The following is a 14,816-nucleotide window of genomic DNA, read 5'->3' as shown; positions in this document are numbered from 1 at the left end:
CATAACGGGTCCGCTACCTTAAGCTGTTGAAACGGCATACAACAAACGAGATGATTTGTTAATGAGTATAATGATACAGGAACTGAGAACGATGCCATGTCCACTCCAATTTCATCATACAGTAAAGTAACATGTCTGGAATGTGCTCTCCTGTATATGTTCCATATAATTTTTAGACAGGTTTGGGGAGAGAAAGGTACCTGCTAAGCGATTGATCACAAGAAAATTGCATTTATTATTTGAACCAATGAACTTGGTCTAGATGTGTAAAAAATAACCAGACGACACGGCCAACTCTTTGTTAATTCCTATAATATCTACATAAAACTCATTTTAAAAAAATTATAAAGTTTTCCCTATCAAACCCAGTTAAATAATACAGACTTCATATAATCTGAAGCTTTTAAGAATTTAAGGCAATATCATATCTTTAAATAATTAACTGTTCAGTACCTGACATGTAATCATATACAATGCACCAATACTTGACTTTCGTCCAAGGAAAGGAAAAAGGGGTCGAAGAAGATTGTTAACATTGGATTATCGTTATCAACGTAAGGTAACAGATAATCGATACTGCCGATCTTTATATCGATTCCAGACCGTTATCTGGTACCGGCAGGCTAATCACAATACCTCCCTCCATCATCTATATTTTTAAGATCATGCTTTATCTCCTTTATTTTTAGAAAGTATTGGTCATGCCATTTTTAATGTGACCGACTTATTGATTTATTTGTGCAGTTCATTTAAAGACCTGCTCCATGCAGTCCTACCGTTTAACCTTAAATTGTCACTGAAAAAGCATGAACATCCTGATTATGAACTATGAAATAAAGTGTGGCGCGTGGCCGTTAACTGTTACCTGTTGTAATCATGGGTTGCATACACAAAATAGAATTTGAATAGCCGCGGAGCAGGGCTTTAAGAAAAAAAACTGTACCTAGCAGGAACTAAATACTTTCAGGCTAAAGAAGTGAATGGCAGTTTTGTCATTTACCGGACTGTATGCATGTTCGTGTCTGTTTGTTACACGTGTGTTTGTATAGTGTACTCAGTCTAATAGACTAAGACGTTGCCTTGATGTCATGCGTGGCTACGTTCTATACCTGTTGGATTTTTGTCGGATAGACCGGTTAAGAACTGTAAGGATGTAACGCATAATACAATCATAAATCATATCAAATGCCTTCTTTACTAAGATAACCTCCAAAACAAAAGTTTAAGCACATTGTGAAATATCATCGTTTTAGTTCCATCTTCACTTGTTTTTGCATTACATAAAGAGGTTAGGGCCGTATGTCTTTGTTTCGCCATTGTTATTTCGCCCCTTCGCCCTATACATTGGTAAGGGCGATAATGCGATGCGAAGATACGATGAGACGGCGCGAAAATACAGTACGAAAATTCGCGTTTACCTATCTATAGGGCGAAGGGCAAAAGAACGAAGGTCCTAACAGAACACCGTGAACCTCTGACTGGAGTGAATGGCAATGTCCATGATGCAGTGGTATTTTATATGCTAGACATTCTGTGATATGAATGATATGGTAACATCCTACTTGAAATTTCAGTAAAACTAGGACAGGTCTTAAAGATGGCCAGATAAATCAAACAGACAATATATATGAAATAAATCCCTTTAATTCCACTAATCCTACCAAAATCTGTATCACAGATGATAAACGATTTATCCAATGTTTTTACAAGCCAACAAAGTTTGGATCAACAATTCATAAACTCGGGTTATACGTTTGGAATAAAAATTAATTTTTAAACAACACATTGCAGTATGAATTAACAATGGCCCATTTGACGAAGAGATTTGTTTTACTTGCAATTTTCATCACTGTTGTGGCCATAACCTACGGACAACAGGTAAATGCTTTAATTGATTATTCTATTTATTTATTTATTTATTTTATTTTGTTTTGTTTTGATAAATTTATAAAATCACTCCATCCGCTACTGTTTCGCCGTTATAAACTTTTTTTTTATAAATGACAATATGATGCAATAACATGAGTAAATTATGTAATATAGTTTAATAAATTCATTTTCTAAAACAACAGTTTCCAAAGAACTCTACATAGACTTCCTGTATCTAGTTTTTATAAATTTTCAAGCGATTATAAAGAAAAGATTTAGTTCATTGTAAAACAACCATTAAACACAATACTTTTTTCACATGTTTAAAAAAAAAGTTAAAAACCCATCTTTTCTTTTACAGTGTAGCGTTGTACCAAAGTGCACATGCAAATACGGCGATGAAAACGTCGACGTTGAAGAGCAGGACACGGGAAATGAAGCCCTCGCCGGAGCTGTAGGAGCCCTAGGATCCGTTGTAGTCAGCGGAGGGGGTTTCGGACTTTGGTATCTTTTGCGGGGACGGAATTCTGGCTCCGTTTCCTTTGATCGATCTGACTCTTCCATGTCTGAGGAATCTGTCGGGCGTGGAAAGGAGGGCAAGGGCCCTCCGGCGCAATACAACAAGAAATCCGAGGCGGAGAGCGAATACGTCAAGACACCAAATATATACACGGCTGGACAGGGGGACAATCTAACTCACAAAGTCGGGTTTCAAAGAGCAGGTGCTGATTTCTGAGACAATTTATATAATATGGACAATTTTTGTTCATATGGATATTATACTAGCAGTGTGTATAATTCAAACAGAAACCTCAAAATGCATACGCGATTCATACAGTTGGTTTATGAATTTAAAATCTGTGATATCATGGCCTATGGTCTTTCTACGTGTTATTTAATTTATCCACGTGCGTTTACTTTTTTGTACATATTGTTTGATTATTAATTTTCAGTATACTTATAAATAATGCAATAGACATATTTAGAGGCTTTCTGTGGATGTTGTATATTCTTTCGCAGACTTCGTATATATGTTACTTTAACGACGATTTTTCTTGGAGTGACTTTATCGTATTAAATAAAATACTAATATGCTTGTTCTGTTAAAACACGCCTATGCTTAAATGACGTCATGTTAACGTGCGATGAACTAGATTTTTCTACTGTTTTAGATGAAGAGCATATTAAAATTGAAATAAAGTATAAAAAAATTGTGTTTTTTAATTAAATTAATGCACTCAAAATCGGTTATATATCGGCAGAATAATTCACTCGGGCTATGCCCTCCTGAAATTATTCCGCGGACGTATAATCTCTTTTCATGTATTGATAACGTTAAAACACGTTTTTTTTTCTATACATTATTTCTTAAATGTAAGCCTATTTCAATGCTTAAACTGTAACAGGTAATACTTCATTGCATTTTTTTTTCATTAATTGAAGATAGTAAATGCAAATTGTATATTAGTGTCTCCAAGAATAAGATGAGCTTTTTTGTGAAATATATGTTTTGCCACTTAACAACTTGAAAACTAACTGTACTGCTGTTTGATTGATACATACAGGTTTTTCGTATTTGAAATTTTTCATTCAAGGTAACATTTTTCTATATTTGGACACGTTTAACCTTTAGCCTGCTGGCGGCAAGTGATTCTGCCTTTGCGGCAAGCGCAGACCAAGATCAGCCTGCACGTGCGTGCAGGCAGATCATGGTCTGCACTTTTCGCTATTCAGTCAGTAAATTTTCAGCGAACACCCCTTCGAGTAATAAATGGTATTGCCCAAACTGAATGATGGACCAGTCCATTTTAGAAATCGAGCAGGCTAAGGGTTAAGACCCAGTTTACGGTATCTGAAAATGCTGGTATGCACAAGCTATATTATTTTGAAATAACAAAATATTCTTGAAAAAATACATATACTGTTAAATCTTTTTGTTTATTTTTAATTTCCAACAGAGTTTAAAATATTTACTCCCTCAAATTCAACTTTACTTAGCAAAAACCTGCGACTCGATTTATCTTGTAAGAACTATTTTGCATCATCGGGAATTAGTTCTAAATTGGCTCAATGCGATATCCCAACGTGATTAATAATCTACATATAAATCATAGATTAGTACGGAAGCTTATCAGGGCCTCCACTTATCTAAAAGTTTCGCGTCAAGTCAACTTGTGTCTTTTCGTTTTGAACAAAAACATCTGATGAAGGCGTGATAATTAATACATTATACGTAAATGTGTTTAATCATTACGCATACTTTTTATCGAATTGCGTGAAATATTTGTCAATGCGATTAACTTCTACACGTCTAACTAGATCTTTCAGCGAAGTCGTCAAGAAACATAACAAGAAGATAAATGTATTTGGTATTTCAACATAATTTACTCGACTTGTTACATCTTTATTCTCGAGAAGTTTTACTTTAAGCGATATAATTATGCATGTCACGTGATATTTAAACACGTCAGGTTCAAAAATTACCTATATTGGTCTTGTCTGCGCAGTGATGGTTTCATTATGTCTACGCCAGAAATATTCTAGGGAAACATATTGTTTTTCCCCGAGTTGTCTGTCTGTCCGTCTGTCTGTCCCGACGTGCCTACATGTAAATTTGGGGTTAGCGTTTCTGTTGAATTTGACATTCTGAGGTTGTGGTCATTCTGGGGTTAAATTGGTATTGTGGGGTTAAAAAATAGTATTGTGGGGTTAAAAGGATCAAAGGAAGATAATAGGTAATATAAGGGATTACCCCACAAATCCTGTAAGTTCGTCCGTCTGTCCTTCACAAATCGTGTCCGGGCTGTATTGTTTAAACCCCTTAAAGGATTTTCAAATTACTTGGCACAAACAGTCACTGTAACAAATCATGGAGGCTGGGGGAGACATGTGTTATTGTTACAAAAACCCTTCTTGTTTGTGAGTTGATTTTAACTAAACTTGCACATAACTTTTACCACCAAAAGATCTTGGTTCCTTTCTTGAACCAGGCATATCCCATGATTGACTTGAGAGTTATATCCCCTAAAAGGGCAAAACTTGTCTAAATTGTGGTCTTGTCTGCACAAAATTATTGTTTCATTTATGATTTTATTTTTCAGCTATATTTCAATATGAACATGTGAAATTTCATAATAACACAACAACACTCCACCCTCTTCCACCCCACCCCCACATCACAACCCCCTCCCCACACTGAGGTGACCTGCCCCCCCCCCCCCCCCTTAAAAAATCTATTGTTCAGCTATATTTTCAATATAAACATGTGAAAATGTGAAATTTCAAAACAACAGTTCCCCGCATCCCGACACCCTGCACCCCCTCCACCAGGGTGACATCCCTCCCCCAGATATTCTTTTTATTTTCCAGCTCTATTTCAGTATGAACATGTGAAATTTTAAAAGAGCACTTCCACACGCCCCCGCCCCCTCCCCTCCTCCCTCCCATTCAGTTATATATGATTGTCCTTTTTAGCTCGACTAAATATATCAAATACTATCAAAGCTTTGATACTAGCTAGATCAATGTAATTTTGTATGTGATAGAGGGCAATATTGAAATTATGAACAACACTTTGTTAAAATTCATGTTGCTATGGCAACAGAAATAGTCAAAATATAGTTTTCCCATATGGATCCTTTGATGACAAAAAATTATAGTGGCTAGGTTAATGTAATTTGGTATGTGAATACATGGAAATATTGAGATTACTATAGGTTTACTCTCCATCTGTCTGTCTGTCCATCCGTCTCACAATGTTTATCTCGAAAATCACAATGTACATGTATATTTTTTTTCAATTAAATATTTGTCGAAAATAGAAAAACATCGAGCATATTGAGAAAAGTTAAGTCGAAAAGTGAAAAACATCGAGCATATCGAGAAAAGTGAAGTCGAAAAGGGAAAAAGATCGAGCATATCGCGAAAGGTTAAGTTGCATTACCTCTATACTTTTAATCTTTGTCAATAAATTTTATTGACATGTGTAAAACATCTTATCTAGGCGAGTAAAGCCAAGTCGACTTAGCACAAAACATCTCACCAACTGTAGGCCCTAATAAGCTTCCGTAGATTAGCAAAAAATTCACATTATTGAATTTGTTTATGACTTATTGCCATAAGTCTTCTTTCTTTTAAATCAATCAGGTTAGTTTTTTTCTGGAGTATATATCGTATCGTGTGGCGCATACTCTTCTTGTCGCATTTACTATAAGAATTTTTCACTGGTTGCGGGTAAAGATGGAAATATCCGGCACGAGGGTAACTGTTTAGGCGGTAACGAGGCTCCTGCGGGTAAAGATGGGAATATCCGGCACGAGGGTAACTGTTTAGGCGGTAACGAGGCTCCTTTTTCTTGCATGCCCTATTCTTCAATTTGTAGAAGATATAAAGAAAAACGAAGGTTTTTTAAGGCGCTATTTTGTTATAGCAGCGTATGAATTTACGCATTCATTCATAAATTACTGGGTGTAAGACGAGTTTTTCTAGCACCGGAAAAGCACGGGAAAATCCTGCCCGGCAAGAATGTGTATTATTTCATCTCGGTACAAATCAAACGCAAATTAACTTTGCAAAAAAAAAACGTAAACGAAACGATGGGTTACATAGGTAAAATAATATTAAAATGTATATAGCACTGAAAATACGCTGTATCAAGATGTCGCTCGTGATCTCGAATTTGGTTCCATATTGGCAAAAGATTTGTCGCGCTAGAAATAACAACATTTAAGTACATAAAAACTACGCAATATAAAATGTGTATTAAGTTTTCACTGGTTTATTTAATAAATTAAAGATAATTTATTTCCGGTAAGAAACAAACAACAACGACGTTATTTTGTTTGTGTTGTCGTTTTCTTCCCTAATAACGTTTTTCGCTAGTTTGTCAATTTTGGAGATTTTTTTTTTTTTTTTTTGTATTTTCTTGAATTAAAATCAGTAAATTTATGTGATTACATACGGTGACATATTTTGATTTAGCTGGACTTTGAAAAAAAAAACAACAAAGCGTATGCTAAATATCAAAAGGGATGTTTCCGCATTTTTAGGATATTGGCAAAATAACATAATTAATGGATAAGTTGTCTGTTCAGCAAAGAAAAAGCAAAACCATCAAACAATCAGCTGTAAACTTTTTGAAGTTTATGACATAGCTTAAAAAATCGTCAACGTAATTCTGTTAGGGTAAAAATGTAGTGCTGCAATGATGTCAACGGTTTGTCTTTATTGTAAATAAATGTTGGACTTGTCTGCTTTCTCTATTATTTTGTCTAGAAGTTACACACGAGGAATTTCGTAAGGTAGATAAATCATGTCAAAAACAAAATAACCTTGTCACATCTTAGAAACAAACTTAAATTAGAATTGATATTTGACCATATATCAGGGAAAATTCAAGATCTACACCTCGCACTCTTATAAATTACAGTTGCTCGTCAAGTTAAAAACTGGTAGGGACCATAAAAAGGATAAAGTGATATCTTTACACCATTCGATTTTCTTGAAATTTCATACGTTTTTAACAATCCATTTGTCTAAATGTCTGCAAAATTTCTTAAATCTACATTTTTGTATTATTAAAGATATTTTAAAGAATGACAAAGGGGTTGTTAGAAGTTTCGATTGGTGTACTTGTTCCACTTCTTCTCTTGAAAACTTATGGACCATGAATATCTTTAACCATAATCATGCTGGACACGATTGATTCTGCCTTTGCGACAAGTGTAGATCATGCATCAGCCTGCACATCCGTGCAGTCTGATCAAGATATGCACTGTTCACTTTTCAGTCAGTATCTTCTTTTAGCAGGTAATGGCACAGTCCAAACTGAAAGATAAGCAAGTTCATTATAGAAATTTAGGAGGGTAGCCGTTAATCTGCACCTTTCATTAAAACCTTATATTCCTTTGCTTATTGCCTGTCCACATTATGAACCATGGATATAATGGCCACAACTTTAGTTAGCTTCTTCCATTACAGCCATATGATCCTTAAAATCTTTGTGTATTCCTCCTGGGCTAATAAATGTATAAAACATACAAGAGTTTAAAATCAGAGTGTTTATTGTCTATCGGTCTTAGATCATTCTCCAGTTCACGATTACAAACTTGCGTTTATCACATGGGATATATACGGAAACATGGAGGGGACATCGGACTTTTTAATTTTAATCTATCTCGTGGCCACGAGTTATAACTAAGAAAAAAAAACGAAAAACAAAAAAATGTTAACTCGTGGCCAAGAAATATAACTAAGAAAAAAAAACGATTTTTGCTAATTCGTGGCCACGAAATATAAGTAAGAAAAAAAAAAACGATGTTTTGCTAATTCGTGGCCACGAAATATAACTAAGAAAAAAACAACGATGTTTTGCTTATTCGTGGCCGCGAAATATAACTAAGAAACAAACAAAAAACGATTTTTGCTCATTCGTGGGCACGAAATAGAAGTAAGAAAAAAAACAACGAAAAACGATTTTTGCTAAAATTATATATTTTTTCTTACTTATATTTCGTGGCCACGAATTAAGAAATTGTTGTTGTTTTTTCTTAGTTATATCTCGTGACAACGAGATAACATTTTTTGTTTTTCGTTTTTTCTTAGTTATATCTCGTGGCCACGAGATAAATTAAAATTTAAAAAATCCGATGTCCCCTCCATGCTTCCGTAGATATATATATATTCCAATTTCTTAGATTTTCTAGAGCCTTGACTTAAATTAACGTAATTCATTGAACTCTTTCCGCAGAGTTACCGTTATCAAAAGCTGTGCAAATATTTTTTTCTCTGTTAAGCTATCGTAATTCCTGTTTGGTTTAAATAGAAAACCTCTGATTTTATAGGATATTTATAAACGTCGTAATTTCAAGATTGTGTTCGGTGAAATTAAAAAATCTTTTGTTGAAAGATGTTATAGCCAAAATTCTTACGAGGCATGCCGCATTTTTTCTTTTGTTAATTATGCGAGCTTGTGTGTGTTTGTGGGGAGCGGGAAGGATGAGAGTGGGAATTAACGTCCCTTTTCAACCGTTTTACAATCATTTACTCTACTGTGTCTACTTGTAGCAGTGAGCACGATGCCCAATTTAATGGTGCTGCTGCTGGAATATCACGCCGTAGATACATGTAATGACATCGGACTGACCAGTCCTAGAACTATCCTCTATCCTCTAAATGCGAAGCTACTAGGGCCATTTTGACGTCTTTTTGTATGGGCGGTCAGGGAGCGAACCCACGACCTCCCGCACACGAAGCGGGCGGTCTACCACTATGCTATCAAGGTGGTCCGCTTTTGTGTTCAGACTTAAAAAAAACCTTGTTGTGTTAGGTGGGCAGGTGGTATACTAAATGGCCCAGCTGGACTGAGTTGTGTTCATATTTGTCTTCTGTCTTGTTTTGTCGGGTCTGAAAAGTTATTGAATACATACGTATATGGTAGGTTTAGTGGGTTTTTATTTTTATATATTAACACGAGAATTTCGTTGGCCTTTGCAGGAAGGTCTACGCTTTTGTTACCATTACGCGTGTTATGGATTGGCCTGTCGAGGATACCTTAACGTACACCTGTTTGTGACAGAACATGTTGGGCATTAAGAGTGAAGTTTTATGTACAGTTAACCTGTTTCGATCTCACCAGTAGTGTTTTGACCACTGACTGTTCTAGTGCGGTGTCCCATTTTGTTCTTTTTTTTGTACTCGTTTTCTATATGCTTTGTTCTAAGTATTTCGTGTATTTGTCATGTGCAAATCAATACACGCTGCAGTAGGGTTTAGTCTTTTTAGGACCGTGTTTTTAGAACATGGGTATTCGTACAGAGTCCTCGTCCTTTTGAAATAGAATAAGCACTAGAATAACTCTCGTTTTCCTAGCTGCACTGCAGTTCGCAGTTTGCTTTTGACTACATTGCTCTCATTGCGGCTCCTCCTTTATACCATTGTATGGAATGTGGAGTACGATGGGTTACTCTTCTTGTTACAAATTCACATGTTACACTGACTATATCAATGTGTTTCTATTTTCCTTATTAATTCTAGTTTATTGAATGACAACTGTAGGAAACCGAAACCTAATTCCAGGACTGGTGACAACTGACATGGTGGCTTCATTTCGGTCCTTTTATACTCTACAATCAAGACAACTGCGCTTTGAATTTTATTTTGTCACTTTAATCGGGTTTCCATGCTTATTTGTTATGTATTTAAAATAACTTTATATCATAACCTAACAGTATCCAGTTTTTAATCAATTTGTTATCTTTCATACATGTATTTAATAAACGCTTTCTAACCGTTTGTATTGACTAAGTTTTTAATACTGTAAGGTCCTTGTGTTTTAACGAAGGCACTGTTTTGCATTTTTTAATAAATTATTATGCAAAATACAAATAAATTGACAAGCCGACACGATAAAGCCAGTTTACTCAGTGAGTCAGAACTAGTGTACATCTATCCAGAAATATAAGTCTATGCCAACATTTTATTTTCTCAGACATTTAGCTAGCTTGTGATTAAATTTAAATCTATAGCGCTGCGTTGGTCTGTGGTTTTTAAATTAAGAAGGAAACTTCATTTCATTGACGTCATATTTTAGAAAGGCCGCAACCAAAAAATCAATTATGGTTATGGATATATTTATCAATTGGAAGGTTACAAAAATATTTTAACTCCACGGCGGAACGGGAAGATTTTGTATATCGGGAATGGAATCGATGCTTGATAAGGGTATCGATTTCAAAGCAGGATTTTCATTATGTGAAGAATTAATCTGTAAATAGTTGTACAATAAAGTATCATTCGGACGTCTTTTTGTCTTTATTCGTTTTTTGTCGTGAGTTGATATTCTTGAAAACTATGTTCAACAGAGGCCGGTTTCGTATATTAGTGCTGGTCTTGGTTTTAGCCGTTGCAACTGCCGAGGTAAGGCTTTACTTGTTCACAGTCTTGTTAGAATTTGATTATTTTTACCAAAACTGATATTTCAAGGAGTTCCGGTGCTGCTAAGTTAGAGATATTTAATTCTTTGAACTGCGGTTTAATCATGGTTGGCAAAAACTTTGGATTCCATGACATGTTTTGAAATATAATAAATTCAATACTCCAAGTGATTAGGCCTAGTATTACCTTTTACGGACTTTCTTGTGTTTTCATGTTCTTACATAGGACCAATGTCCTCTTACGAAAAAAGACTGCGAATGCAACTTTTCGAGTGACGCCGAGGATGGTGGCGAGTCGATGGCTGCTGATGCCGCGAGCAAGTCCGAAGTTCTCGCGGCAGCCGCTGGCGCCATGAGCCCTCTTCTGATTGGTGGAGCTGGTATGGGGATCTGGAAACTATTGAAACGCGGAGGTGACGATTCCGTACCGGGCATGGATCGACAAGGGTCAGACTTGTCTCAGGAGTCTTCCCCGCCAAAATATTCAAGCAGAAGCGGTAAGATTTAGGTTTCTAACATATGTGTATGGTAAATAAATTAGGACATTTTCAGCGACGCATTTTTTTATAAAAATGTATGTTTTAAAATGCCTTTCAAGTAGTGGTATAAAAATGACATTATGAATGAATGAGATCAAAACTGATGATAGACAGGTGTGTTTCGGTCATGAAAGTTGACCATTTTATATTAAAGATATCCCCAAGATTTAAAAAGTAATGTCACCCTGAAAAGGACTGTCCGATTAGCAGAGAGGTTAACATGCCAATACCTAGAAACACGTCATTCTTGACAATATTCATTCATATTCATAAACGACAATGGACCTTAACACGAAAGTCAAATGTGTCCCTTCGGGACAGAGCTAGTTTCTTAAAACTTTATACGCCGTTTTGTCTGTGCTTCGGATATTGATATAACATTAGAATATTGATTATAACAATCAAAAGATATTGTGTCGTATCTACCAGTTTCATTAAGATGCCTTAAAATTGAACCAGCGGATAGCTAAACAAGCGGATAAGTGTTGGATACTATTGCAGATACTAACCCGCACCTGGGAGGTTAAACAATTGATTTCCTGTAACAGGCGACGACATTAAACATTTTTCATTGTCAAGACATTTAGAAAATCCTTTGATGTCGTAAAAATGTATGTATGTTTCACGTTTTAGGTTCTGTTGTAAGTGTGAGTGAAGAAGTGGATACGGACAAAGACACATTTACTAATACCAGAACTAACAGGAAGTGGGGATCGAACCCTCCGCCTGGTCCTAAGCCAACTACTCCGGTGGGAGACATAAATTCTTGGATGTTTTGATGCACCGAAGACAAAATTTGAAATCGTAAAAAAATGACGATTTAAAACTGAAAATAATGAAATATATTTTTATTCAATTCCCTTCACTTATTGCAAAATGTGTTTGATTTGAATTCTTTCTCTTGGTGAAAAATACGTGCTTAATTCCGTAACTTTATCTATATTTTATCATACATTCGCATCAATTTCAGTTTTCGGGAATTAATCTCTCTTGGTGAAAAAATGAAGTTGCAATAGTAGGGTGACTAACCTTAGTGACATTTGGATACCATAAACACGGTGAAAACCTCTCTATGAGGTAATACAATGTATTTTGCATATATTTTCCTTATTACTTGATGGATTTTCATAAATTAAAGTATGTCGAATGTTTTCATCCGCACAAAGCGTCTGTCATCAGTTCTCAGTACAGTTCTCAAACACTTCACCCAAACGCTTTTCGTGGACTGTGTAGATAATGTACAGTTACGCAGTTGGGCTAAGTGTTTGAGAAAACTACTGAGAACTGATTTCAGACGCTCTGTGCAGAGGAAAGCACGCGTTTTGCTGTCTTACACGCACTTAATTTTATGAAAATCCGTCAAGTAACACGAAAAATATAAGCAAAATGTCACCAGAATCGGAACATTTTCTCCCTGTGTATAGTATCCAAAAGTTAGGTGGGTTGGCCATCCTGAATATGTCGATCAGACAAAATAATTTCAGGTGTGCATTTTGATTAATTATCGGCCATATGGCTTACTAGTCGACGTAAATTTTGAAATTAGCACACCTGCATCTGACATTCGTGCTTTCTATATAGATATTTTGAGATACGAATAAAATTCCAAGCATGCATTATATTTAAAACTCAATTGAAAACCTCATGATGACATAAGCAACGGGGAAAACGTTAGTTATCTCCTGTTGATGTTTTATCGGTTATAGGACTATATCAATTTATTCTCAAACAAAAATAAACAAAACTTATCAACTATCTATTTGATCAAAATATCCTCACTCCAATTTCTTTTGTCCAACCAAGCAAATTAGGAATGTGTTAGTAACTTCAGTTTAAGAGGTCGATCTTATACTGGCAGCCATCGATCAAGAACTAGGACTTCAAAAAGAAAAATGTTCTACTTCCGACATAGCCAATACAATGTCAGCCAAGTTAAGTCTATCGCATCAGTAATATAGGACACCAAAGTTCTTCTTAATTCCGTGAGTAAATAAAATATATTGACTTATTATACACTGAATAACGTGCCAGTTAAAAAAAAACTGTGTCCGAGTGTCCCGAGTTTTGACTATAGGCCAGCAAGCCATGATACAAAAAAAAATGTCATATTTTTTTCGAATTATAATACGTTTTATCTTCAGCCTGGCGAAATCGAAGTGTTGTAAGTAGCACAAACTGTATACTGGCGATTTATATCAGGTAAAAGTAATAATACGCAACATTATACTTTAACGAAGCAAATTTTTTACAGTACTATAAAAGGCAACAGAAAGTTAAGGGCCGAAGTTAAACCATTTTGTTTCTAATAATCTCATAAAACAAAGTTCTTCCAGCATTAAAATAAAATGATGTGTTTGTTTGATTAAAGTATCTTCCTCTGAAGAAAAAACACAATACACATTTTCAGTTAAATCTGCACCATTCGTGCATCTGTTATTCTCTCCGTAAATGGAATTTCGGTCTTGAATAAGCAAGTATTTTTTCACACAGACAAAATTATAGGTCATATGGCGACATTCCAGCTTTTGACGGTGGAGGAAAGCCCCCAATTCACCATACGTGCATTATTTCATTACGAGCTGGCACCTGGGTAGAACCAGCGGCCTTCCGTAACCCAGTTGAATGGCTTTCTCGTATGAAGAATTCAGTTCCAAGCAAGACTCGAATCGGGCAAGTGATTCGTAGTCAGTGATCTTAACAACTCGAGTGAAGTTTGTAACACGTGTTTAGTCAAACGAACGTTTAAAAATCGTCGTCTGAAACTTGAAAGTTAACAGACTGACGTTCAAAAATGCCATAGACATGAAAAAAAATATTGGTATCTCATTTTTTTAAACCCATCTTGAGCTTCGCGAGGTTGTTTTCGGTGTTGTTGAGATCATATAGAAAACGAAAGTAATACGGCAGTTTAACAAGAGCACCGCCTTGCGGGTGCTGACGCTCATCTGATTTTTTTTGTATAATAGAAATATTGTCCTACCCATGATTTTCTAAGTCTAAAAAGGGCCATCACTCTTGCAAAAAGCAGGATAGAGCTATGTTTCTTGATGTACAGTGTCCACTTATGATGGTGAAAAATTGTTGCAAGTTTTAAAGCAATAGCTTTGATAGTTTATGAGAAAAGTTGACTTAAACATAATATTCAACCAAGAAAATGATTTTTCTAAGTCCAAAAAGGGCAATAATTATTGCAAAAAGCAGGATGGAGTTATGTTGCTTGCTGTACAGGGTCAGCTTATGATGGTGAACAAGAGTTGCAAGTTTTAAAGCAATAGCTTTGATAGTTTAAGAGAAAAAGTTGACCTAAACATAAAACTTAACCAAGAAATCTGATATTTTCTAAGTCCAAAAGGGGCCATAAATCTTGCAAAAAGCATGATGGAGTTATGTTTCTTGCTGTACAGGGTCAGCTTATGATGGTGAACAAGTGTTGCAAGTTTTAAAGGAATAGCTTTGATAGTTTAGGATAAAAGCT

General features: G+C 35.5%; 2 protein-coding genes across 2 annotated transcripts; both read left to right on the top strand.

The window, feature by feature from the left end:
- The first annotated feature begins 1,682 nt into the window (after positions 1-1,682).
- LOC123545489 (uncharacterized) lies at positions 1,683-3,798 on the top strand. Its single transcript, XM_045331814.2, has 2 exons — positions 1,683-1,878; positions 2,231-3,798. Exons 1-2 carry the CDS (start codon positions 1,804-1,806, stop codon positions 2,603-2,605), a joined length of 450 nt encoding a protein of 149 aa, XP_045187749.2. The 5' UTR covers positions 1,683-1,803; the 3' UTR covers positions 2,606-3,798.
- A 6,772-nt stretch (positions 3,799-10,570) lies between these two features.
- On the top strand, positions 10,571-13,096 carry LOC123545490 (uncharacterized). Its single transcript, XM_045331816.2, has 3 exons — positions 10,571-10,785; positions 11,029-11,299; positions 11,975-13,096. Exons 1-3 carry the CDS (start codon positions 10,720-10,722, stop codon positions 12,118-12,120), a joined length of 483 nt encoding a protein of 160 aa, XP_045187751.1. The 5' UTR covers positions 10,571-10,719; the 3' UTR covers positions 12,121-13,096.
- Positions 13,097-14,816: the final 1,720 nt, after the last annotated feature.

The sequence above is a fragment of the Mercenaria mercenaria genome, chromosome 1 (assembly GCF_021730395.1).
Source record: "Mercenaria mercenaria strain notata chromosome 1, MADL_Memer_1, whole genome shotgun sequence".
Taxonomy (NCBI): Eukaryota; Metazoa; Mollusca; class Bivalvia; order Venerida; family Veneridae; genus Mercenaria; species Mercenaria mercenaria.
Note: the sequence above shows the minus strand (reverse complement) of the source record. Positions and strands in the feature narration are given on the sequence as shown.

Excerpts from the sequence above, each read along its gene's own strand:
- LOC123545489 (XM_045331814.2), top strand. The coding sequence starts at position 1,804 with ATGGCCCATTTGACGAAGAGATTTGTTTTACTTGCAATTTTCATCACT. Across the intron at positions 1,879-2,230 it reads CCATAACCTACGGACAACAG|TGTAGCGTTGTACCAAAGTG; the intron begins GTAAATGCTTTA and ends TTTCTTTTACAG.
- LOC123545490 (XM_045331816.2), top strand. The coding sequence starts at position 10,720 with ATGTTCAACAGAGGCCGGTTTCGTATATTAGTGCTGGTCTTGGTTTTA. Across the intron at positions 10,786-11,028 it reads TAGCCGTTGCAACTGCCGAG|GACCAATGTCCTCTTACGAA; the intron begins GTAAGGCTTTAC and ends GTTCTTACATAG. Across the intron at positions 11,300-11,974 it reads AAAATATTCAAGCAGAAGCG|GTTCTGTTGTAAGTGTGAGT; the intron begins GTAAGATTTAGG and ends TTCACGTTTTAG.